The 24,634-nt window shown below is 43.8% G+C and overlaps 2 protein-coding genes across 7 annotated transcripts in view; one reads left to right on the top strand and one right to left on the bottom strand.

Annotated features, from left to right (window-relative positions):
- TUBGCP5 (tubulin gamma complex component 5) overlaps positions 1 to 24,634 on the top strand; it is a 294,174-nt gene that overhangs the window by 183,136 nt on the left and 86,404 nt on the right. The gene's annotated exons all lie outside the window — the stretch shown is intronic.
- On the bottom strand, positions 5,175 to 24,251 carry PTPN18 (protein tyrosine phosphatase non-receptor type 18). 6 transcript variants are annotated; one of them, XM_055571845.1, is made up of 16 exons: positions 24,115 to 24,251; positions 21,949 to 22,057; positions 21,607 to 21,683; positions 21,432 to 21,527; positions 21,281 to 21,319; positions 9,768 to 9,836; positions 9,005 to 9,067; positions 8,646 to 8,788; positions 8,177 to 8,243; positions 8,021 to 8,098; positions 7,789 to 7,926; positions 7,490 to 7,578; positions 6,608 to 6,816; positions 6,115 to 6,189; positions 5,844 to 5,907; positions 5,175 to 5,453 (listed from the first exon to the last, which is right to left on the bottom strand). In XM_055571845.1, the coding sequence occupies exons 1-16, from the start codon at positions 24,205 to 24,207 to the stop codon at positions 5,432 to 5,434; spliced, it is 1,431 nt and encodes a 476-aa protein (XP_055427820.1). In that variant the 5' UTR covers positions 24,208 to 24,251; the 3' UTR covers positions 5,175 to 5,431. The 6 variants fall into 6 exon arrangements, 4 of the variants coding, with proteins under 4 accessions (XP_055427820.1, XP_055427821.1, XP_055427822.1 ...); XM_055571846.1 differs by having other exon boundaries at positions 7,837 to 7,926; XM_055571847.1 differs by having other exon boundaries at positions 5,175 to 5,907; positions 7,837 to 7,926.

The following is a 24,634-nucleotide window of genomic DNA, read 5'->3' as shown; positions in this document are numbered from 1 at the left end:
GCGATTCATGCTGAGTGACTGAACTGAACTGAACTGATATCCTTTGTCTAGAATTCCTGGAATGTGTCTTTGGTCTGATAAATTATCAGCACTCAGATCCAGGGAAGGACAGTAATTAGCTTCTATTCCATATGCCTGAGAGAAAAACAACTGGTGATCATTAATCTTAAACCCATATATCTGATCCATTGTAAAATGGCCAGGAGGCATGAAAAAGGGTGAGGAGAGAAGTCATAAAGATGTTAAGTTAAGCATCTTGACCTTTGGTTAGAAATAACATGATTTAAGAACAGGAGCCAACCAAAAAAGGAAGAGATTAATACTGGTAAAGATACAAAACTGCTGTAATCCCCACCTTCTGGGGGACTCTTTACCCCCCTCAGAAGTCTTCGCTGATAGCTTTATACTTTCCTCCTCTCTAATAAAATCATTCGCTTGCAACCATGAGTGTTTATGTGTTCCTCCAGTCCATACTTCCGCTCATGAACAAGAGCTCAGATTCCCATTTCAGTAGCAGCAGACACAACACAACACACAACTCCAGGGCTTTCCAGGTAGAACTTATATATGCTTACAGAACAAAAGTAGCCCTTGGCCAAGTACCTCCTCATGCACATGCACAGTGCTCTAAGTGGTCTCGGCTGTTACATAATCATTATTAACAGGAGAGGGAGGGCAGAGAGCCTGCCCCTGCCATCTTGGCTAATTTGCTCTATCCCCACAGCTACTTAATTATATCAATAACCTATATTGAATAAATGATTTTTCTGCCCACTGATTTAAAATGCAACATTTATTGAAGACTAGAGCCACTAAATTTTAAGCAGGAGAATATATAATTAAATTTACTTTCATTTATTTTTGTCTTCAGTTCAGTTCAGTTCAGTCGCTCAGTCGTGTCGGACTCTTTGCGACCCCATGAATCACAGCACACCAGGCCTCCCTGTCCATCACCAACTCCCGGAGTTCACTCAAACTCATGTCCATCGAGTTGGTGATGCCATCCAGCCATCTCATACTCTGCCGTCCCCTTCTCCTCCTGCCCCCAATCCCTCCCAGCATCAGAGTCTTTTCCAATGAGTCAACTCTTCGCGTGAGGTGGCCAGAGTACTGGAGTTTCAGCTTTAGCATCAGTCCTTCCAATGAACACCCAGGACTGACCTCCTTTAGAATGGACTGGTTGGATCTCCTTACAGTCCAAGGGACTCTCAAGAGTCTTCTCCAACACCACAGTTCAAAAGCATCAATTCTTCAGTGCTCAGCTTTCTTCACAGTCCAACTCTCACATCCATACATGACCACTGGAAAAACCATAGCCTCGACTAGATGGACCTTTGTTGGCAAAGTAATCTCTCTGCTTTTGAATATGCTATCCAGGTTGGATAGCATAACTTTCCTTCCAAGGAGTAAGCATCTTTTAATTTCATGGCTGCAGTCACCATCTGCAGTGATTTTGGAGCCCAAAAAAATAAAGTCTGACACTGTTTCCACTGTTTCCCCATCTATTTCCCATGAGGTGATGGACCAGATGCCATGATCTTCGTTTTCTGAGTGTTGAGCTTTAAGCCAACTTTTTCACTCTCCACTTTCACTTTCATCAAGAGTCTTTTTAGTTCTTCACTTTCCGCCATAAGGGTGGTGTCATCTGCATATCTGAGGTTATTTTTGTCTTAGGTACATGTTTTTGGTTTTGTTTTTGTTTTTGAGGATCATTGTTCCCTGACCAGCGATCAAATCAGTGGCCCGTGAAGTGGAATTCTAACCACTGGACCACCAGGGAATTCCCATGACTCAAGTAGAGCTTTTGATATTCTCATCTCAACTATATGGAATTCTGTTTGATTCTAGGGATAATCAAAAAAAATTAAGAAATATTCCTATGTCTATTGTAAAAATCCAGATTCACAGTGTAGGAGCAAAGTAGCCCAAGATGGCATGGCCAGGCTCTCTCACCCCATTATTTTGTAAATAATGATTACAGAACAGCTGAGATCACTAACAGCACTGTGTGTGCCATCACTGTGAGGAACATGTGGGGTACTCTCTTGGCCATGGGCTACTTTGTTCTGTAAGCATATGTAAGCTCCACCTGAAAAAGCCCTTCTGGCTGCATTATGGTGGTGAAGATGTATTGTGGCTGTGTCCACTGGGTCAACCACGAGAGGAGAGAATACAGCATGTCTGCTGCTACAGGTGCTGTGCCAGTCAGGGAGAATAAACGTATTTGCAATTCCTAGAACTCCTTGAGTTTTCTTCCAGCCTCTTAGTCTGTGCCTTGCCTACCATGGGTTCAATCAACAGTGCACACAGTGAGAAAGAGTGAGACATAAAGTTATATATGTAGCAGCAATATGATAAATATAATTTTACAGTCGCCATTTTATAGACTGGAAAACTGAAGCATCGAGAAATTAAGAAACTTGCTCAAGATCAAACTAGTAAGTGACTGACTCCAAGCTATTCATCATTATGATATAGCCCAGCTTAAAGAAACAATCAAATGTTGGAAAGATGCCTCTTCCTTCTGCCATTGGCCCCCTGTTCCCTGAGACACTACTTTTTTCCCCTTCTGGTCTCCAGAGCGCAATGACAATGTTTCTGGCTTTGAGGTTGGTTTACACTCTAAACACCACCTTCAGTCTTCTTTGCTATTAGCAGTTCCAGAGCCTCCTTTCTGCCTATTTAAATCAAGATTAGCTGCAGTTTTCACCTGTTGCCCATTAAGTTAGGGACTCCCTAGTTTCTCTGCAGTTCGTAGTTTCTGATGGTTGAACTGCCTCTTGTGCATAAACTATACACACTTGAAAAGCTGAGTCACTCTCAACAAGCACTGCTGTGGTCAAGGAAGGCAAATTTCATGCTCCTTCCCCCAACACTCAAAGGGCAAATGACTTGTCTCAGTGCCTATAGTGAATGCAGGGGCCTGGAGCTAATTATGGTTGAACATTTCTTGAGCAGAGGCTAGGCTCTTTATATTATCTTTCACTGAATTCTCATAGTTACTGTATGAGGGATATGGCCTGGTTAGGCAGGTGGAAGGTGGTGGTCTGTGCTCATCACAGACACAGGGTAGCTTTCCAACAGCTTGGGGGATGTACTGCGTTAGGGAGGAATAGCTAGCCATCCACCTAGATAAACCTAACATTGTTGGACAGACACTGCCAGAAGGAAGATCATGTCAGGAGGGAGGTTCACAGAGCAGGATCAGGGTTTTGGAGCATCAAGTATAAATTTACTCATCTTTTTGTCTACCTTGTGTTCTGTCTGGTTTGACGGTTTTATATAACTGGCTGGATAATCCATCTGTCTGTCCAGCTAGAGCTTTGTGTGGCTCACTGAGTGTCTGCTGTCTTTCTGGCTGGAGGTCTGCATGTCTGTGCTATGGGTTTGTCCAAGGATCTTTTCAAGCTGGCAGTCGGTCTGTCTGGGGTTTATTTTTCCAGCTGAGTCTACTTGGAGGTTCACCAGTCTATCAGTCTGAGGTCAGTACATCTGACTGTGAGGCTAGTGGGCTGTCTTGCTGACTGCAGATTTGTCTGCCAAGCTGGTGATCTGTGTGCATCTGCTGTCCAGCTCAAGGGCTGGGGCTTGTGTGGCTAGCAGCCTGTGGGAACAGCTAGGGGTCTGATTTGTTGGCATCCTTTCATCTGCCCAGATGGGAGTCTATCTGTTCATCTGGTTTTGGGGCCTCTTCATCTAACTTAGGATATAGCTGGCCAGTTGCTTTGGGATCCATCTATTTCTTTGGTTGAGGATGGTGTCTCACTGTGACTGAGAATCTTATCTGTCCAACTAGGGGTCCATGCAACCAATGGGATCCTATGTATCTGAGGGCTAGGAGCCCATCTGGCTAGCAGGGAGTCCGTGTACCTGAAGGATTTGCAGTGTATGTCCCACTGGCAGATGGTCTGTGTAGTGGGGAGGGGTCCATCTGACTCCTGTTGCTTTTTCTATCTGCTTATCTGACCAGCTGACCACCTGGGAGTCCACCTGGCTGTCTTCCCAGCAGGAGATATATCGATTTGTCTGCCAAAATATGGATTGGTGAGTTGGTAAAGTCTGTCTACTTGTTGTACTTATTGGTAAAGTACTCTTGCCTGGAAAATCCCATGGACGGAGGAGCCTGGTAGGCTGCAGTCCATGGGGTTGCTAAGGGTCGGACACGACTGAGCAACTTCACTTTCACTTTTCACTTTCATGCATTGGAGAAGGAAATGGCAACCCACTCCAATGTTCTTGCCTGGAGAATCCCAGGGACGGGGGAGCCTGGTGGGCTGCCGTCTATGGGGTCGCACAGAATCAAACACAACTGAAGTGACGCAGCAGCAGCAGCAGCAGCAGCAGGAGTCCACTTGTCTGCCTAGTTGGAAGTCTACCTGGCTAGGTGAAGTGTCTGTGCAGTCAAAGGTCTATGTGGCTGTTCTCTGCCTGACTGGAGTACATTTGGCTACCTGGGAGTCTGTGTGATTAGGCCTGTCAGTCTGTCTGACAGGTAGCTCTGTGTAGCTGAAGGTCTGTCTAACTCAGAGGGCATCTGTGTCTATTCAGCTGGGGATCTGTTTATGGCTGTCTGGGAGTCTGTCCAGCCAAGGGTCTGTCTGTCTGGTGTCTGTCTAGCAACCTAGCTGGAGGAGAGGGTCTGTCTGTCTGGTGATGTCTTTTGCATGGGGTGGTCTGTTAGGCTGTTGGTGTGTCACTCTTCCTGACTGGAGGTCTACCCAGGGAATGGACTGTTCCTCTGAACTCTGGCTGTCAAGGGGAATGGCTATCTGCCTGTCCAGGTTGGAATTCTGTCTGCTTACCCATCTGGGGATCTCCTTACCTGTCTGTCTGAAATCAGTCTGCTTGGCTGTTGTTACGCCTGCCTTCCATTTGTCTGAATGGTAGTGAGGGGTGAGGGTCCATCCATCGCTTTGTGTTGTAAGCTGAATGTCTGAGTGAGGGAGTCTCAGATACTGAAATGAACCAATCTTTCAGGTGGTCTCCAGAAGTCTATCTATCCATCATCCCCTTCACAACGGGGGGGCCCTACCAGACCCTTAGGGTTGAGTTTATTTTTGAGTATGCTCAGTGTAACCTCACCAGCCATCATCACCCAACTACCTCCCCAAGTCTCATGGTGTTGCTGAAACTCGGCCTTTGTTTACTGGTGCCAAACAGAAATGCAGAGACAGTTTTGGGTGAAGTAGAAAAGAGCAGCTTTTATTGTTTTGCCAGGCAAAGGGGGCCACAGTGGGCTAATGCCATGAATACCGTGTGACCCACCCTAGAGGGGGTAGTGAGGAGTTTTATAGTGTTCAAGGAGCAGGGGATGATCATGGACCAAGCTTATGGACAGTCCTTGGATTGGTTGGCATCAAGGTGAAGTTTCAGCATCTTCAGCTTCTGCTTTTAACCAGTATAGGGTCTATGTTCTTGTTGTCAGCAGTTTTTATCTTGTGGGGGTCTGCTTCCTGTAAAAACAACTTAAGAGTGTGTGTCAGGTCTTTAATCTATCCCTTTCAGGAAACTGGGAGTTCAGTGATTCTACTATGTGGTAGAATTACAGTCCCAGTTCCCTAGCTCAACAACTATTCTTTGTTTCTACATCTTCACATTTCCAAATCATTAACTCTTGAGTCAGCATTTTACTTCAAAAGATAAGGACACAGGGACTTGGACATGGTTTCAGTGCCTTGAATGCTATAATCACTAAGGCACAGCCCCACATCTTCCACGCTAAGAAACGTTTATTTTTATTCAGCCCAGCACCCCCAGTCCCAACACTTCATAAAGCAGAGCATGACCCTCAGCAGTCCAGGCACCCATGTGGAGCAACAGACAGGCAGGGGCGCAGCGCTCACACCCGGGTCCATTCAGCAGGCGGATCTCGGGGTCCTTTAGGCCTCCCAATGCGCAGGTTAAAGCCTGGAAGAGGAAGGGCACCATAAGGCTCATAAGAGAAGCTGAGGTGTGGATAGGAAGGCAACAGGTGGAAAATCAGGCCTCCAGGCCCTCCTGGTTTGCTGCAGCCACGTCCACAGGGCTCTGAGGATGTGAGTCCCCTGCCACCATCCTCGCCTCACCCCCGTCGCAATTGCAAACGGCCCCAGCAACCGAGGTTATCTGACTTACCTAGCCCCCCAGTCTGAGCTCCATCCGCCACGTCCTCATAGGCGCCAGGCCCAGCCAGGCTTTCGTCAACAGGAACTGCGGGCAGAAAACCACCCCAAACAGGTCAACTCAGACGGCCCTTCAAATTCCGGCGTCCTCCCTGCCCAAGACGGCGGGCTGGGGGCTGCGGGTCCGGGCCCAGCGGCCAGGGGCGTAACCAAGACGGAGCCCTCTGCCCAGACCAGGTGACGGGGTCAGAGACTGCGGCGGGGCCAGAGACCACTGCGTGGCCCGAGACGCTTCCGGGCGTGACCTGAGGACAGGCAACAGTCCTAGAGGCATGGCCGGGAAGCCCGAACCTCAGCCCACCAGGGCGTGCCCCGGCCAGACTCGAGCTGGGGGGAGGGGAGGTCATCGCGGCCTCCAGGCTCTCCAGAAGCTAGCCAGGGAGGATCTGGAGGAACAGGTGGGGGACGATCCAACCCAGCCCCGCCCTCCGGCCTCCTAGACTTACCGCGGCCCGGCTGCGCGCCGCGCGCGTCCTCTGATTGTGCCTGGTGCCGCCAGGCGCGCGGCGTCACCTGGCTGTAGAGTGGCTTGTCCTCCGTGCCGCGTGCCCGCGCGCCCGCGCCTGCCCCGGTGCCCGCGGGGGCCGCACGCTTCTGTACAACCGCGTAAGTGTCGGCCATGGAGAGGGCCGGAGGCCCGGGCACCGAGATGCTTCTGCGGGTGGGGAGGGCGGGGAGGAAGTGAAACTGCAGCGCCTAGGCGGGGGAAGGAGGGAGCAGCTCGCTGGGCGAGCAAACCACGGGCTTCCTTCCCGCCCGAGGCGGCTTGCAGTGAAAGAGCACTGAGATGGAGGCGGTTGGTCTCCGGAGAAGGGGGTCTCGTTTCTGTGTCCCTAGGGCCCAGCAGGTTCGGTGGATGAAGGAAGGAAGGGCCCAGCTGGCAGGTGAATGGGGGGAGGTGTTATAGAGGAGTGGTCTTTTCTGTGTAGTTGTTTATTGAATAAATGAATGAGGAAGTGACATCTAAAGGGAAGGAAGGGAAGGTCTCAAAATGGGAGAGCTGGTCTCAGACCAAGGGCTGAAGTTGCCGCACCAGATATGGGGCCTGACAGTTGGGCAGCATCAAGAAATATCTGCTGAATTAATGACTTGGGGGGAATGAGGAAAGTACTGACACCAGAATGTAGGGGTAGGGGCAGAGGCAGTGTCACCTCTGGTATTAAAGAATCATCTTCGGAAAGGTTCCCAGAGCTCAGTTCAACAAAAGGGCTGGTGGATATTTGGTGAACTGAACGACAAGGATGGCACCAGTTTCAAAGGTGAGGAAAGGGCTAGCCTCCAAGAAGCTGAAACTGGGACGGGAAGACTCAGGGGGTGGGGCTAGGTACCTAAGGACTCCGCTGGATGGGCGGGCGATGGCATTCGGGTTCTGGGAAGTCCAGAGGGAGAGGGCGTCATCGTAGAGTGGGACACAATTCTGGGGGAAAGACAGGAGGGGAAGAGCATGAGGCTTCAGAGGACACTGTCCAGACTCCTAGTGGAGATCACTGTGGTCTCTGTGGGGGCAGCTTCAGAGGAGACACTCTGATAAGGAAGCAAGGAGGATGACAAAGGTAGATATCAGAGTCAGTCCGTGCTACTGGAAGGAGTCCAAGGGCTAGATGCTGCCATAGTGGTGGCCACAGACCTCTGCTCTGGGTCCTGGTCTCTGAGGGTTGGAAGGGGGCCTTGGTACCTCCTTGAGGTTCTGGTAACGAGGGCTGGCATTCTGTATCGCTGAGAGAAACATCTGAGCCACTGTGTGGTACAGGAACCTGTACTGCTCCTGGGGTAGTGGATAGGGGGGAAGACAGGTCATTGAGAAGGGAAGACAAGAGCAGAAGGGATGTGTCCTTGGAATGGGGAGACCCTGCTCACACCTCTGTCTGTATGGCCAGAGGCCGCTGCTTCCGAATCTCAAGGACCACACTGAAGAGGCTGAAGTTAGGTGGGATCATCTAGGGCAGAGAGACGGGCACATGAGAAAGACCTCGTGGGCACAGGAAGCACACTTCACACGCATGCCCTCTTCATACCTGGGTCAGAAGCAACTGTCTCACATAATCCACAGTGCACAGGACACCTGTTCGCCCGCAGCCAGCACTGACAAGTAAGAATCAGAATGAGCTCAACCAGGGCCTTCCTGCAACCCGTTTTAAAGGGGACATTTGGGGTGGGGGGGGTGAAGGGCTTAATTAATGGAGGGGCCCCTGCAGCACTTTTTGGTTCCCAGTATCCCAGGTTATAATTTGAAAGGAAAAACTTTTTAACTGCTGATATTTGTTTAGCATCAGCTGTGTACTTATTCCCCAGCAGACAGTCTGTGCTCAATAAATACTGACAATTTCAGTTGCAACTTTAGCGAGTGTGGCCTCAGGTTTCTTAAAGTAGGCATTCGAGAAACTGCAAGACTGGCTCCAAGTCCTGCACTATTCTTCCCTGCCTCCCTCCCCAACTACCATCCCCTCTGTCTCACCAGATCCCCATAAAGCCCATTTATTAAACCTGCAGTGGACACAGAGGGGGTTGGGACCAGATCCCTGGAGGTGCCGAGCTTCCTCAACCATGGTGAGCACATTGTCAGGATTCCTGGGGACCCCTCTGTCTGGCCAGGACATATACTGCAGATGGGACACTGACCGAGATTTCTGAAACATGGAAAATGAGAGGCAAAGAATAAAAAAAGAAAGAACACCATATATTGAGCAATATTTCATGTCAGCCCTATTCTCCACATCTTCCATTTAAATGAAATAGATAATAACTAAACAGAAGGGTACTATTGTTAATGCCCATTTTACAGATAAGAAAGCAGAGACAGGAAGCTCTCACCATGTGGAAGTCTCCTCCTCCCCTTTCAGTACCTTCTGGAAGGTGACCTGCAGGATCCTGAGTTTGATGTCTGGATTCAGCCACATCTCCCTTGTCTGTGGATATGGGGCATGTGGGAAGAGGGCAGAGAAAAAAGATCACAGGTGCCAAAAGACACATTTTCAGGAAACAGCATTTCTGATTAAAAATTTTTAAAAAGTAGTTCCCTGGTTAGGATTCTGGGCTTTTACTGCCATGGCCTGATTCAGTGCCTGGTCAGGGAACTGAGATCCTGCAAGTCATGCAACACAGTCCTCCCCCCACCAAAAAAAAACCACCTATTTCTAAAAATTCATTTAGTCCAAATATCCCCCATGACTTCTGTGAAGGAAACATTTTACATAAGGGAGAAAGAGAAACTATGAGCTAGTTCCAACAAGCTCATTTACAGTGAAAGAAAGAAATGTATTTTGTTAGTTTGCTTGTATTTATCAGTACCAATTATTTTTATAACCTATGAGAGATTTTTCTGAGTTCTTTTGAAATGGTAAGGGAAATAAGAATTTTAAGAACCTAACCAGGTACATATATGTTTACAGAGATAACCATGATAGTAGTTAAAATGCAAAATCAGTGTATAATGAGTTCTGACTATTTGCATGCTAATACCAGAGAGCTCCCTGCAGTGTGAGGGGGACTGTGGGGAAATTGTTCATTCTTTCAAGCCCAGCCCAAAAGCTTTCCACTCAGAATCTTCTGTGAAAGACAAAATCCAAGACTTCATAAAGTGCTGTTCCCACCTCTGCCCCAACTCACCAGCGTGATGCAGAAAGGCCCAACCTGCAGTGGTTCCTGTTGTAGGGCCCAATAACGCTCACACTTTTTCTGCAAAAGACAAGGGCAAACAGGCAGGGACTGAAGAGGGGGAGTCTGCCTCAGAGTTCATATTAACATGTGTACCACCCCTTGGAACAGCCCAGCTTGCTGGTGGAAGCACAGAGAACAGCAGCATCTCATCAGATTAAACACAGACTCAGTGGAAATGTGAGCTTCTGACTGTGCAGGAGGAAGACAGTCCAGAATATTCTCTTACTGTAAGCAACTAAAAACCTGGAAAAAAAATGTATGAGCCACTATTTTCAGACACTGGTCCACATGCATTTGCAAGACTGTGATCACTGAACAAAGGGAAACACATGAGTGAAACCCTATGAGTTCCCGAGGTTACTGCCTAGAGGCAGTAGCCAGGCTGCAGACCATGAAGGGTCTGATGATCCCACTGGTTGAGAAACCAGAAATCTTGGCTCAGGGAGGCCAAGACAGAGTTCTTGAAAGAACAGAACTATGCAAACAAAAGCAAAGAACACCAGAAGTCTGCATGGGGTCCCCTTGAGTCTTTAGCTGATAATTATCTGGGCACATATGATATGAAACCCCATGAAGCTAGGAAAGAATAACTTCCCATGAAAGCGTAATAGCTACAGAACTATAAGATGAACATTTCCTGGAGCTCACAATGGAACAGAAATAATTTACATTTCCTCCAGCCAGAGTGGAGACCTGATTGATTAAAAAGGGCATTCAGTAAGGAACAAGACACCACACATAAGTAAGTAGAATGAACTTAGTTCTAGAATAAAGGCTTCTTTAGATGTACCCTTAAAAAGCTTAAAAATAAACCTTAATATGATCAAATATCCAAAAATAACTGCCTTCCAAAAAAAGTTCCAACACTTCTTTTAAAAAGTTCCTTTTTAAAGGAAAATAACAAGATCTAAAATTTATCAATACTTGTGTAAAATTTGGGCTTCCCATGTGGCACTAATGGTAAATAACCCACCTGGCAATGCAGGATACATAAGCGATGCGGGTTTGATCCCTGGGAAGATCCCCTGGAGGACGAAATGGCAACCCACTCCAGTATTGCCTGGAGAATCCCCATGGACAGAGGAACCTGGCAGGCTACAGTCCATAGGGTCATAAAGAGTCAGACATGACCCAAGCAACTTAGCAAGTGTAAAGTTTAAAATATTAAGCATCCAATAAAAATTTACTAGACATATGAAGAAGCAAAAAATATGACCTACACCCAGGAGATAAGTCAGTCAATAGAAAAAGACCCAATACAGATGAGGAAAAAAGCAGTCAAAGACTTTAAGATAGATTTTATAAATATGTTCAAAGATGAAAAGGAAAAACATGAATGTGATGGGAAAAAAAGATAAAAAAAGACCTAAATGGAACTTCTAGAAAGGAAAAATAAAATATATGAAATAAAAAATTCACTATCTAAGGTACATGAAATGATGTTCAACATTGGTAATTATTAGAGAAATGCAAATTAAAATTACAATGAGGTACCACCTCACACTAGTCAGAACGGCCATCAGTAAAAAGTCTACAAATAACAAATGCTGATGAGGGTGTGGAGAAAAGAGAACCCCCATACATTGCTGGTGGGAATGTAAATTGGTGCAGCCACTATGGAAAACAGTATGGAGGTTCTTTAAAAACTAAAAAGAGTTGCTGTATGATCCAGAAATCCTACTCCCGGGCATATATTTGGACTAAACTATTATCTGAAAAGATACATGCACACTGTGTTCATAGCAGTAGTACTCACAATAGCCGAGACATGGAAACAACCTAAATGTCAATTGACAGATGAATGGGTAAAGGAGATGTATGTATATATACACACACACGCAATATATTCATCCATAAGAAAAGAATGAAATAATGCCATTTTCAGTATGATAGAGATTATCATAGTAAGTAAATCAGAAAGAAAAGACAAATACCATATGATATCACTTATATGTGAAATCTAAAATCTGACACAAATGAACTTATCTAGAAAAGAGAAACAGACTCACGAACACAGATAACAGACTTGTAGTTACTGGGGGAAAAGGGTGTGGAGGGAACCATTGGGAGTGTGGGATTAGCACATGTAAACTATTATATATAGACTGGATAAACAAGGTCCTATTATATAGCACAGGGAACTATATTCAGTATCCTGTGATAAACCATAATGGAAAAGAATATGAAAAAAAACTCACTGTCTAATCACAGATTAGGGGCTTCCCTGGTGGTCCAGTGACTAAAACTCTATCTCCCAACACAGGGGGCCTGGATCAGGGAACTAGACCCACCTGAAGATCCTGAGTACCCCAGGTAAGATCTGGCATAGCCAAATAAACAATTTTTTTTAAATAGCAGATTAGATACCAGAAGATCAGTGAACACAAAGGCATAGCAATAGAAACTATTAAAAGTGAAAAAGGAGAGAAAAAGTGGAGGAAAAAAACTAACAGAATCAGATATCTGTGGAAATATATCAAGTGGCCTAATGTATGTGTACCTGGAGTTCAGAAGGAGAGGAGAGGGAAAAATGGAAACTATTTTTGAAGAAATAATAGCTGGAAATTTTTCCAAATTTCATGAAACTGTGAACCCACAAGCCCAGAAAGGTCAATGAACCATAAAGAGAATAATCCAAGGATTATTAACACCAAGTTAATCATGATCAAATTGCTAAAAAATCATAATAAAAAAATCTTAAAACCATCATACACAAAAAGACATTAAATTTGAGAAATAAGAATGACAGCAGAATTTTGTCAGAAGCTTGCAAGCCAGAGGTCAATGGTGTTATGCCCTAAAAATGCTAAAATTAAAAATTCAGACAAAAGCTGAAAGACTTTATCATAAGCAAAACTGCACTATGAGAAATATTAAAGTAACCTTTTCAGGAACTTCCCTAGTGGTCCAGTGGTTAAGACTCTGCACTTCCACTGAAGGGAGTATGGGTTTGATCCCTGGTTGGGAACTAATATCCCACATGCTGCATGGTGAGGCCAAAATAAATAAAATTCTGATTTCTTCTTTAACAAAAAAAAAAGTAAGCTTTCTATACAAAAGAAACATGATATCAGGTGGGATAATGACCTACACAAAGGGATGAAGAATAAAGAAAAAGGTAAATATGTATTCTCATTTTTAACATCTTTAAAAGATAATCTAGTGAATTGTACCCAAAAAGAAGGAATAGCAATCCTTCACAAATTTTTCCAAAAATGTGAAGAAGGAATGTTTTATGAGATCAGTATTACTCTGGTATCAAAACCAGACAGATATCACAAGAAAACTATTCAACATCTCAAGAATAAAGACAGAAGAATCGTTAACAAAAGATTATACACAGCATACAAGATTGGTTCAAGATATGAAAGTCAATCAATGTCATATACCATAATAACAGAAAGTAAAACAGAAACACATGATCATCTCAATAGATGCAGAAAAATGAACAAAATCCAGTACCTTTTCATATATAATAAAAACATGAAAGGCACTAGACATAGAAAAGAAATTCCTCATTTAAAATTAAAAAGCAAAACCTACAATAAGTATCTAAAAAAACCCTACAGGTAACTTAACACTTAATGTTGAAAGACTGAATAGTTTGTGCTTAAGATCAAGAACAAGACAAAGATGTTTGCACTTTCTGCTTTTTTTTTTTTTTTTGCTGAAATTTGATTGATTGATTTTTTTTTTACTTCTGAACAATTTTGTATTGGAAGTTGTAACCAGTGCAGTTAGGAAAAAAGAAATGAAGCAAAGAAAGGAGAGGAGGTGGGAGGGAGGAAGAAAGAAAAGGACAGGAAAGAAAAAAAATGGGAAGGTAGAAGAAAGAAAGGGAAGTTACCCAGATTGGAAGAGACAAAACTATCTCAAATTGCAGACAGCATGATATTATATATAACAGTGATATTAGATAAAGTGTTAATCGCTCAGCCATGTCCGACTCTTTGTGACCCCATCGAACGTAGCCTGCCAGACTCCTCTGTCCACAGATTTTTCCAGACAAGAATACTGGAGCAGATAGCCATTCCCTTCTCCAGGGGATCTTTCTGACCCAGGAATCGAACCTGGGTCTCCTACATTGCAGGCAGATTCTAGGGAAAGCTCTATAGAAATCATATATAAAAAAAAAACCTGAAGAATACACACACACACACTATATTAGAGCTCAAAAGTGAATTCAGCAAGGTTCAGAATACAAAATCAATACAGAAAAATCAATTGTATTTTCATGTAAAGAAAACTGTTGTTTGCAATATCTACCCTGAATTGATAGATTCAGTGCAATCCTTATCAAAATTCTAGGCTTTTTGACGATATTGGCAAGCTGATCTTAAAATTAATATGTTAACATTAATAAATGTGTTGTGGATACCCAAGGCTGCCCTCAGGTTTGATGATTCAATAGGAGGACTCACAGGACTCTGTACAGAGTTGTATTCACGGCTACAATTTATCACAATGAAAGGATACAGAATAAATTGGCAAAGGGAAAAGGCGCACAGGGTGAAGTCTGCAGAAAACAAGGTGCCAGCTTCCAAGGGTCTTCACCCAGTAGAGTCACTTAGGATGTGCTTAACTCCTCCAGCTGTGAGTTGTGGCCACACGTGTGAAATGTCCACAGGGAAGCTCCTTAGGAATTCAGTGCCCAGGGTTTTTACTGGGGGACTCTGTGGTATGTAGGCACCTCTGACTAGCGTGGGCCAAAACTTCAGACTCCAGAAGGAAAGCAGGTGTCACATAAACCTACTGTCACTTAGACACATGGCTTATATAAATACTTTAGGCAAAGTGGGCCACTCTTATTGGAAATCGGATTTCCAGTTAAGAGCCAACCTTGCAGGAAGGCCTTTCTAAGCAAAAGCACTTAGGCTTGCTATGTTAACTCTTTTCTGCACAGCAAGTGACCAAGAATAGACAAAACAATCTTGAAAATAAAACAAATTTGGAAGACTCACACTTCTTGATTTCAACACTTAACTACAGATCTACAATATGTTGTAGTACTGGCATAGTACTACAATCAATGGGATAGAATTGACAGTCCAGAAATAAACCTTTACATGTACGGTTGGTCAACTGATTTTCAACAAAGGACCAAGACAATCCAGTGGCAAGAGCAGTCTTTTTAACAAGTAGTACTGGAACAACTGGATATCTATAAACAATGAATTTGGATCCCCTATCTTACACCATATACAAAAAATAACTGAAAATGAATCAGAGACCTAAGCATAAAACACTTAGAAGAAAACATAGGAGTAAATCTTTTTGACCTCTGGTTAGACAATGACTTGTTAGAAACAGCACCAAAAGTACATCAAAACAATAGATTGGAAGTCTTCAAACTTATCAAAGGTTTGTGCTTCAAAGGACACTGTAAAGAAAATGAAAAGACACCCACACAATGAGACAAATATTTGTAAATCATATACTGATAAGGGACTTGTATTCAGAAGAATTCTCCAATAATAAAAAGACAAATAATCCAATTAAAAAATGGTAAAGAACCTAAACAAATACTTGTCCAAAGAAGACATACAAATGGAAAAATAAGCACATGAAAAGATATTTGGTAAATCCACATCATTAGGCAAATGCAAACCACAACCATGAGACACCACTTCCCACCCATTAGGATGGCTAAAAACAAAAACAAAAAGTAACATATATCTTTGTGAGTGTTAATGAAACCCTGTGCATTGTTGGTGAGAATATAAAGTGGTGCAGCCACTGTGGAAAACAAAACAAAAACATTAAACACAGCATTGCCACATGATCCAGTAATTAATTCTACTACCCCAAAAAATGGAAAACAAGGACTCAAAACAGATACTTATATATTAATATTTATAGCAGCATTATCACAATAACCAAAAGGTAGAAACATCCCAAATGTCCATCAACAAATGAATGGATAAACAAAATGTGATATAAATATAAAACAGAATGTTATTCAGCCTTAAAGAGAATGAAATTTTGATACGCTCTGCAACATGGATGAACCTTGAAAACATGATAAATGAAATAAGTCAGACACAAAAGGACAGGTATTATATGATTCCACTGATATGAGGTACCTAGAATAAGCAAATTAATAAAGCCAGAAAGTAAAATAAAGGCTACCAAGAGCTACAGGAAGAGTAAAGGGGAAGTAGTTATTAAATGGATAGAGTTTCTGTTTTAGATGATGAACAAGTTCTGGAATTGGATATTGATAATGGTTTGAAACATTGTGAATGTACTTAATGTTTCTAAATTGTACATTTGAAATCATTAAAATGGCAAATTTTATGTTATGTATATTTTACCACAACCGAAAAAAGACACAATGAATACCACTTCATATCCAACAGGATGGCTATAATAAAAAAGACAAAAATAACAAATTATGGTAAGAAGGTAGAGAAATTGGAAGACTCATACATTGCTCGTTGAAATGTAAACTGGAAAACAGTTTGGCAGGTCCTCAAAATGTTAAAAAACAAAGCTTACCGTATGATCCAACAATTCCACTTCTAGGTATATACTGAAGAGAAATGAAAACATACACAAACAAACACAGAAACTTGCACAGGAATGTTTATAGCAGCAATATTCATAATCACCAAAAAGTGGAAATAGCTCAAATTTTATAAAGCGATTGTGCTGTGTGTACTTAGTCACTCAGTCATGTCCAGCTCTTTGCAGCCCTATGGACTGCAGCCTGGCAGACTCTTCTGTCCATGCAGATTCTCCAGGCAAGAATACTGGAGTGGGTTGCCATGCCCTCCTCTAGGGGATCTTCCCAACCCAGAGATCAAAGTCAGGTCTCCCACTTTGCAGGTGGATCCTTTACCGACTGAGTCATGCAAATATAAAACAGAATGTTATCCAGCAACAAGAAGGACTGAAGTATTGACATGGGCTTCCCTGGTGGCTCAGTCAACACATGTTACACTATGCATGAATCTTAAAAACACTACCTAGTGTTTGAAGCCACTCACCAAAGACAACGTGTCATATGATTGCAGTTATATGAAAAGTCCAGAATCAGCAAATCTAATAGAGTAGATAGATTAGTAGTTGCTTAGGATGGAGTTTGGTAGGAAATGGAGTATGACTGCTAATGGATATAGGGTTTCTTTATGGGGTGATGAAAATATTCTAAAATTTATTGTGGTGATGGTTGTATAACTCAGGAATATACTAAAAACAACTGAATTGCACACTTTAGATGGATGAATTATATCTCAATAAAGTTTTTTTTGATCCATATGAAAATAATAGCAGTATGTTTTGTAGTATATTTTAAATTTAGAACTAAACCTGTGGCAACAATAGGCTGAAGCATAGAAAGAGAAAATTGAAATATGCTGTTGTAAAGTTCTCAAATTTTACCTGAAATGTAATAATAATAATATTTGAACACAGACTGTGATAAGTACATATTTCACTAAACACACAAGCACATAATACAGAGGTAAAACTAATAAGGTAATAATGACTATGAAATGGAGTCATAAAAATTCTCAGTAAAAAAGACAGAAAAGAAAAAAGGAACAAGAACAGATGGAACAAATAGAAAACAAATAGCAAAATCATAGATTTATACTCATCACTGACACATTAAAGGTGGTGGTGGTTTAGTCACTAAGTCTTGTCCGACTCTTGAGGCCCCATAGACTGTAACCTGTCAGGCTCCTCTGTCCATGAGATTTTCCAGGCAAGAATACTGGAGAGGGTTACCATTTCCTTCTCCAGGGATCTACCCAACCCAGGGATCAAACTCCTGCATTGCAGGTGTATTCTTTACTGCTGAGCCACCAGGGAATCCCCCAACACATTGTTAGCCGCTCAGTCATGTCCGACTCTTTGCAACCCCATGGACTGAAGCCCGCCAGGCTCCTCTGTCCATGGAATTCTCCAGGCAAGAATACTAGAGTGGGTAGCCATTCCCTTTTTCCAGGGAATCTTCCCCATCCAGGGATCAAACCCAGGTCTCCTGCATTACAGACAGATTCTTAACCGTCTGAGCCACCAGGGAAGCCCAACACATTAAATACTACGCCAATTAAAGGCAGAGATTGTCAGATTGGATTTAAAAAGTAAGTATCCACAATATGACCTCTATAAGAAACAATTTAAAAATAAAAATGAGGAATTCCCTGATGGTCCAAGGGTTAGGACTCCATGCTTCCATTGCAGGGGGCAGAGGTTCAATCCCTGGTTAGAGAACTAAGATCCCTCAAGCCTCGCGGTATGGACAAGAAATAAAATGAAATTGAACACAGATTTTAAAAAGTAAAAGAATAAGAAAGATAATCATGCACACTCTAATCTAAGGAAGTTTAAATGGCTATATTAATACCAAAGTACACTTCAGAGAAAGGGTCATAAAAGAGACATTACATATTGAAAACAGGCTTGATTCATCAGGAGACACAATCCTGACTGTATAAGCACTCAATTATAGTTTTAAAGTAACTTAAGCCAAAACTGACAGAACTGAAAGAAAAAATAGATAAATGAAAAATTACAGTTAGAAATCTCAACACTCCTCTTTCAGCAAATAATGGGACAAGTAGACAAAAAAACATCTATTTCTGCTTTATTGACTATGCCAAGTCTTTGACTGTGTTCCACAATAAACTGTGAAAATTCTGAAAGAGATGGGAATACCAGACTACCTGACCTGCCTCTTGAGAAATCTGTATGCAGGTCAGGGAGCAACAGTTAGAACTGGACATGGAACAACAGACTGGTTCCAAATAGGAAGAGGAGTACATCAAGGCTGTAGATTGTCACCCTGCTTATTTAACTTATATGCAGAGTACATCATGAGAAACGCTGGGCTGGAAGAAGCACAAGCTGGAATCAAGATTGCCAGGAGAAATATCAATAACCTCAGATATGCAGATGACACCACTCTTATGGCAGAAAGTGAAGAAGAACTAAAGAGCCTCTTGATGAAAGTGAAAGAGGAGAGTGGAAAAGTTGGCTTAAAGCTCAACATTCAGAAAATGAAGATCATGGCATCTGGTCCCATCACTTCATGGCAAATAGATGGGGAAAAACAGTGGAAACAGTGCTGACTTTATTTTGGGGGGCTCCAAAATCACTGCAGATGGTGATTGTAGCCATGAAATTAAAAGACACTTACTCCTTGGAAGGAAAGTTTTGACCAACCTAGACAGCATATTAAAAAGCAGAGACATTACTTTGTCAACAAAGGTCTGTCTAGTCAAGGCTATGGTTTTTCCAGTACTCATGTATGGATGTGAGAGTTGGACTATAAGGAAAGCTGAGCCCCGAAGAATTGATGCTTTTGAACTGTGGTGTTGGAGAAGACTCTTAAGAGTCCCTTGGACTGCAAGAAGATCCAACCAGTCCATCCTAAAGGAAATCAGTCCTGAATGTCCATTGGAAGGACTGATGTTGAAGCTGAAACTCCAATATTTTGGCCACCTGATGCGAAGAGCTGACTCATTAGAAAAGACCCTGATGTTGGGAAAGATTGAAGGTAGGAGGAGAAGGGGACGACAGAGGATGAGATGGTTAGATGGCATCACCGACTCAATGGACATGAGTTTGGGTAAACTCCCGGAGTTGGTGATGGACAGGGAGTCCTGGCAGGGACAGGGAGTGCTGTAGTTCATGGGGTCACAAAGAGTCAGACACGACTGAGTGACTGTACTGAAGTGAGACAAAAAAATACGAATAATACAATCTGAGTAATACTATTGACAAGCTTGTACTAATGGACAGTTATAAAACAGTTGAAGGTTTCAACACCCCTGTTGGGAACTGACAGAACATTTAGAGAAAATAAATCAGTAAAGATATATAAGATACAATAAAGATATAAAAGATTAAAGTATCTTTCAAAAAGACACAATCAATTTGACCTGATATTTATAGAATACTCAACCAAGCAGAATACACAGTCTTTTCAAGTGCACATAAAACATTTACCAAGATAAATCGTATTCATGGCCACAAAACAAGTTTCAACACATCTGGAATAATATAAAATTGTTCTTTGACCACAATGGAACTGAAATTTAATAACAGGAAGATATATAGAAAAGTCCCCAATATTTGGAAATTAAGCACAGCCATGGTCAAATACCATGTCAAAGAAGAAATCACAAGGGCAACTAGAACACATGTTGAATTAACTGGAAAAAAAAGACAACGTAGTTTATGAAATGTAGCTAGAGCAGTGTGTGGAGAAAAATGAATGACATTACTTACACATGATAAAAATCACAAATCTATTATCTAAGCTTAAAGAACTAGAAAAAAGCAAGTTAAACCTAAACCAGAAGAAAGGAAATGATAAAGATAAAAGAAATTAATGAAGTAAAAAGTTAAAAATAGAGAAAATGAATAAAATTCAAAGCATCTTCTTTGAAAAAATAAAACTAATAATCCTCTACCCCAGAGATTGGCTAACTTTCTATAAATGGCCAGATAATAAATCTTTTAGACTTTGTGAGCCATACAGTCTACTTAATTTGCAACTACTGAACTTAACAATTGTGGCATGTATACACTATGTAAACCAAAGAGCATGACTATGTTCTAATACATTTTTATTTACAAAAACAGGCAGCAGGACAGATTTAGTACAACAGTTAAAAGTTTGATTCTTTATTCTAGCCAGACCCAATAGCCAGGAGAGAAGATATCACAACTATCAAAATTAGGGATTAAAAATGTACATCACTGCAGATTGCCTAGACTCCATGATCAGCCAGCTATCCCAGCCGGCCAGGATGTAGAAACCATGTGCCTTCAGTGCTGATATACATTTACTGAGTAACTAATTTATGCTTATGGGAAAAACAAAGATCCCTGCTCCCCTGGAACTTTGCTTCTACTCAGGGAGACAGAATAAATAATATACATAATGCATTTGTAGATTATCTTATATTTCATTCAGAAGTTGGTAAGAACTGTGAAGAAAAATGAAAGTAGGACCAGGGAAGGAGAGTGGGAGTTTCAAGTGGGGTGAGGTCCAGGAAGATCTCATTGAGGAAGGAGCGTTTGACCCAAGACCTGAAGGTGGTGATGCAGCAGCCCAAGGGGGAAAATATCCCAGGCAGAGGGAACAGACAAAGCATAGGACCTGAGGCAGAACAAAGGCCCCAGTGGTTGGAGCATAGTGAATAAGTGGGAGAAACATGGGGAAAGACATCAGAGTTGTACTGGGGAAGCCACAGTTATAGGGCCTTATGGTCTATGGGGCAGGAAGACCAGTAGGAGAGGGTTGCCAACATTGGAAGGATGAGCCCCACGATTAAAAGGAAAAAGATCATAAAAAAAATTAAAGCCAGTAATAGTGGGCTTGGCAGAGCTACAGTGGGGGTCACTCCAAGAACTGGTCCCTTGAGTCATGGGATCAGGGGAGAGCTAGTGAGAGTTCTCCTGTCTCCTGCATAAGGACATGCACTCGAGAGGCTGAGCACACCTACCCGTCCATTCTCCATCTCCTGACAGGCCATCAAGATGACCTAGACATCGGGGTAAGGGAGGAGAATCAGTTTAGGGGGTGCAGTTATCAGCACCAAGGGAGGACCCAGAATCCTGCCCACACTTCCCCCTGACCTTGACCCCAAAGCTGACCTTGACCCCAAATTCCCAGATGAGGCGCCAGAAGTCTAGCAAGGTGTGAGGCAGGGGTCCTTGCGTGGCGATGTAGGCCTGGCTTCCGTCTGTACCCTGGTAAAGGCTAAGTTCACTATCAAGGTTCTGCTATCACCCCCACCACCTCTGCCCCTTTCATGACTCCCAGCCTGACCCTGATGAAGTTGCCATTGATGTAGTCGCCATGTCCCTCTTCCTGGAGCAGGGAAAGGATCACTCGTGTCTGATCGTCTGCCAGCAGGAGAAGTGAGAAACATAGAGTTTGTGGGTGACAGCCCTGATGGCCTCCCAGATGAAAGCCAGCAGGGGATGGCACACCTGGGGGGATCCCATCGAGGTGCACTGGTGTGATGCTGGGGAGAAATGCAGCCACAGCAAGGCTCTGGGAGGGAGAGTTCTGGGATCCCAGTAGGACACGGGACCCTGGCTAGCACCTGGATCCCACAGGGTGGGGGCACCGACTCCTCAGGAGGCCCCACCCCCACCACCGACTTACAAGGCAGCACATCTTTGTAACGGTTCTTCCTCACGTTCTCGGGGCGACTGCCAGCCTCCGTTGAGCACACACTTTCCGTCTTCCAGGCGGCTGAGCGGGCCCGGATGTCCTGGTGGGAGGACCGCAAGAAGACCGGGGGGGGGGGGGGGGGGGGGGGGTGGGGGGTGGGGGGGGGGTGTGTGGGAAGAGAGAGTAAGAGAGGAGCCAGATCAGACGCCTGGGACACTAAGGCTCTCACAGGGATATGCGGCACGTGGCCTATGAAAGGTGAGTGTTGCGTCCAGATAGTGTAAAGCCTACTAATTATATTGATTCAATAACAGTAGCCATTCAGAGTGCCCTCTCTACGCTAAGCCCTGTATAAGGGCATTGAACTTTCTGCAAGGTGCCACCGAAGTGGGTATTATTGACTCCCCATTGTGCAGGTAAGAAAGCTGAGGTACCACATGTGTCAGTGACTTTCTGAAAGTGCCACCCAGGAAGTGGGTGAATGAGTGTTGAACTCAGACCTCTGAGCATCTGTCCTCGCACCCTCAGTATGTATGTACATCTTATCGTGAACAATAATTGTAATATATTATGTACTTAATATAACAAACATGATACACAAGAGGATAATATACAATGTATATGAATTAAATGTACTATTAGGTGCTTTAATACTGTTAGATTATTATGATCAGTGAATAGAATTGCCATCATCACCAGGTATTCATAATCATGACAATAATAAATAACACCTACCAAGCCACCATGAGTGCAAGCCACCATTCTAAGTGTTCTTACACCCATCAGGTAGGTCATTTAAGTCTTCATGGACACATTTCTGCAGTGGGTACCACTATGGATATTTCTACTATGTAGATGAGGAAACCAACGCCCAGAGAGGCCTTGGAAGACCCTTTGAGTGCAGGAGATTGCAGGAGGCTGGCCTCCAGCAACTGGCACTGCTCACTACCCAGCTTCTGCATAGGGATCCTCAGCACTGCTCACTGTCCCAGACTGGACCCAGACCTGGATGGACATGATGTCATGTACTACCTGGGAATTATATGTTTACATTTATTATGCACATTTTCATATTGAATAAATTATATATTCTGCATTTATTACACATTTCTTATATAAATATTTTATATTTGTATAAACAGATTTATACTTTTATCTATTACATTGTTTCTTAGAAACTTGAATAACTGCTCATTTTATAATTGAGTATTTATGTTTATTCTACTGTTCTATGAAATCAATGTGTAAATTATAGTTTATGACCATATTTCATATACACTATATATTTTATATTTATTAATACAATTATTTCATAAATCTGTTCTATTTCTATTGTACTTAATGATTATATAGTCATTTATTACTTACATATATTTATCAGACATTTCTAAATTTAAGATGTCACTATATATGATTCTAACACGTTTCTATGCTATTATATTTAAAATATCTCAGTACTTGTACAGTGCGATGCCTACGACGCTGCTGCATTAGCACTCCTTACATATGGCTTGCACTACCCCCACTGTAAAGTTTAGGATTATTTATAACTAGTGACAAAAGCACCTATAAAGTAAGCGCTCACGATGTGCTAAGCGCGCTTTACCCACACTGGCTATTTTAATCCTCAGGTCAGTTTCGTCACATTTCACCCTAGGAGAAACAGAAGCCAGAGAGACCGGATAAAGTGCCTCAGGCCACATCGTCTGTAAGAACTGGCGACCATATCCTCACCGCAGCGGGGCCTCTTGGTTCCTCTTTTCCCAGCCCCTTCCTCCCCAGGACCACAGTAGGGACAGTGACCACCGGGTCGCCTGGAGCGGCCGGGCATCGCGCAAGCGCCCGCCTTCTCCGCTCAGCAACCCGACGATACAGGGAGCGCAGCTAGGGCTCAGGGACCCGAGGGCGTGTGCGGCCCCGCCCGGGCCGGCAGTGGACTTCGCCCTCTGGGGCTCTGCAGGCAGAGGGTGAAGACAGGCAGAGAGAGAGTGCGACAGAGAGGTGCTGGGGAGAGAAAAACAGAGAGATCTCGAAGTGAGAAGACGACCCTGGACGCCGAGAGAGAAGCAAAGTGCAGCAGGGTGCACAGAACAGACGGAGGTCCGGACTGTCCAGGGCGAGGAGCAGGAGCTCGGCAGTCCACACTCGCCCACTCACGCTGAACTCGCCGGCGAAGACCACCCCATCCCTGCCGCCCAGTGCCTCCAGCTGCTCCAAGAAGCTCCGCGCCGCATCCAAACTGCGGCTCATTGCGCCGACTAGGAGTGAGGTGCAGTCCACCTGTGGCGCTCCGCGCTCTCAGCTGGGGTAGACTCCGCTGAAGGCAGCCGAGGCCCCACCTCAGATCTCGCTGGCCAATGGGGGTGCGCAGCGGCAGACAGGGCGCGCCCCTCGGCCAATGACACTCAGAGCCCGCCCCAGCCCCGCCTACAGGCTCCCGGACTGAGGGCGCTAGGTCCCCCTGGCTGCGCCTGGGGCTAGAAAACTGCTCCGGCGCTTCAATTTTTTTGTCTCCGCGCGGGCTGGCTGAGTCCTTATGGTCCTGTGGACACAGCCTCTAGCTTGGGCCCGGGGTCCACGCCCTGGCATGGCGGATGGCTGCACGCCCTCGCCCGGCTTCCAGGGCCCGGTCTTCTGGGCTGTGTCCGGATCCCAACCAGGGTGGCGTGTCAGCTGT

Source organism: Bubalus kerabau, chromosome 3, assembly GCF_029407905.1.
Source record: "Bubalus kerabau isolate K-KA32 ecotype Philippines breed swamp buffalo chromosome 3, PCC_UOA_SB_1v2, whole genome shotgun sequence".
Lineage (NCBI taxonomy): Eukaryota > Metazoa > Chordata > Mammalia > Artiodactyla > Bovidae > Bubalus > Bubalus kerabau.
This window is presented reverse-complemented; position numbering and strand designations above follow the sequence as displayed.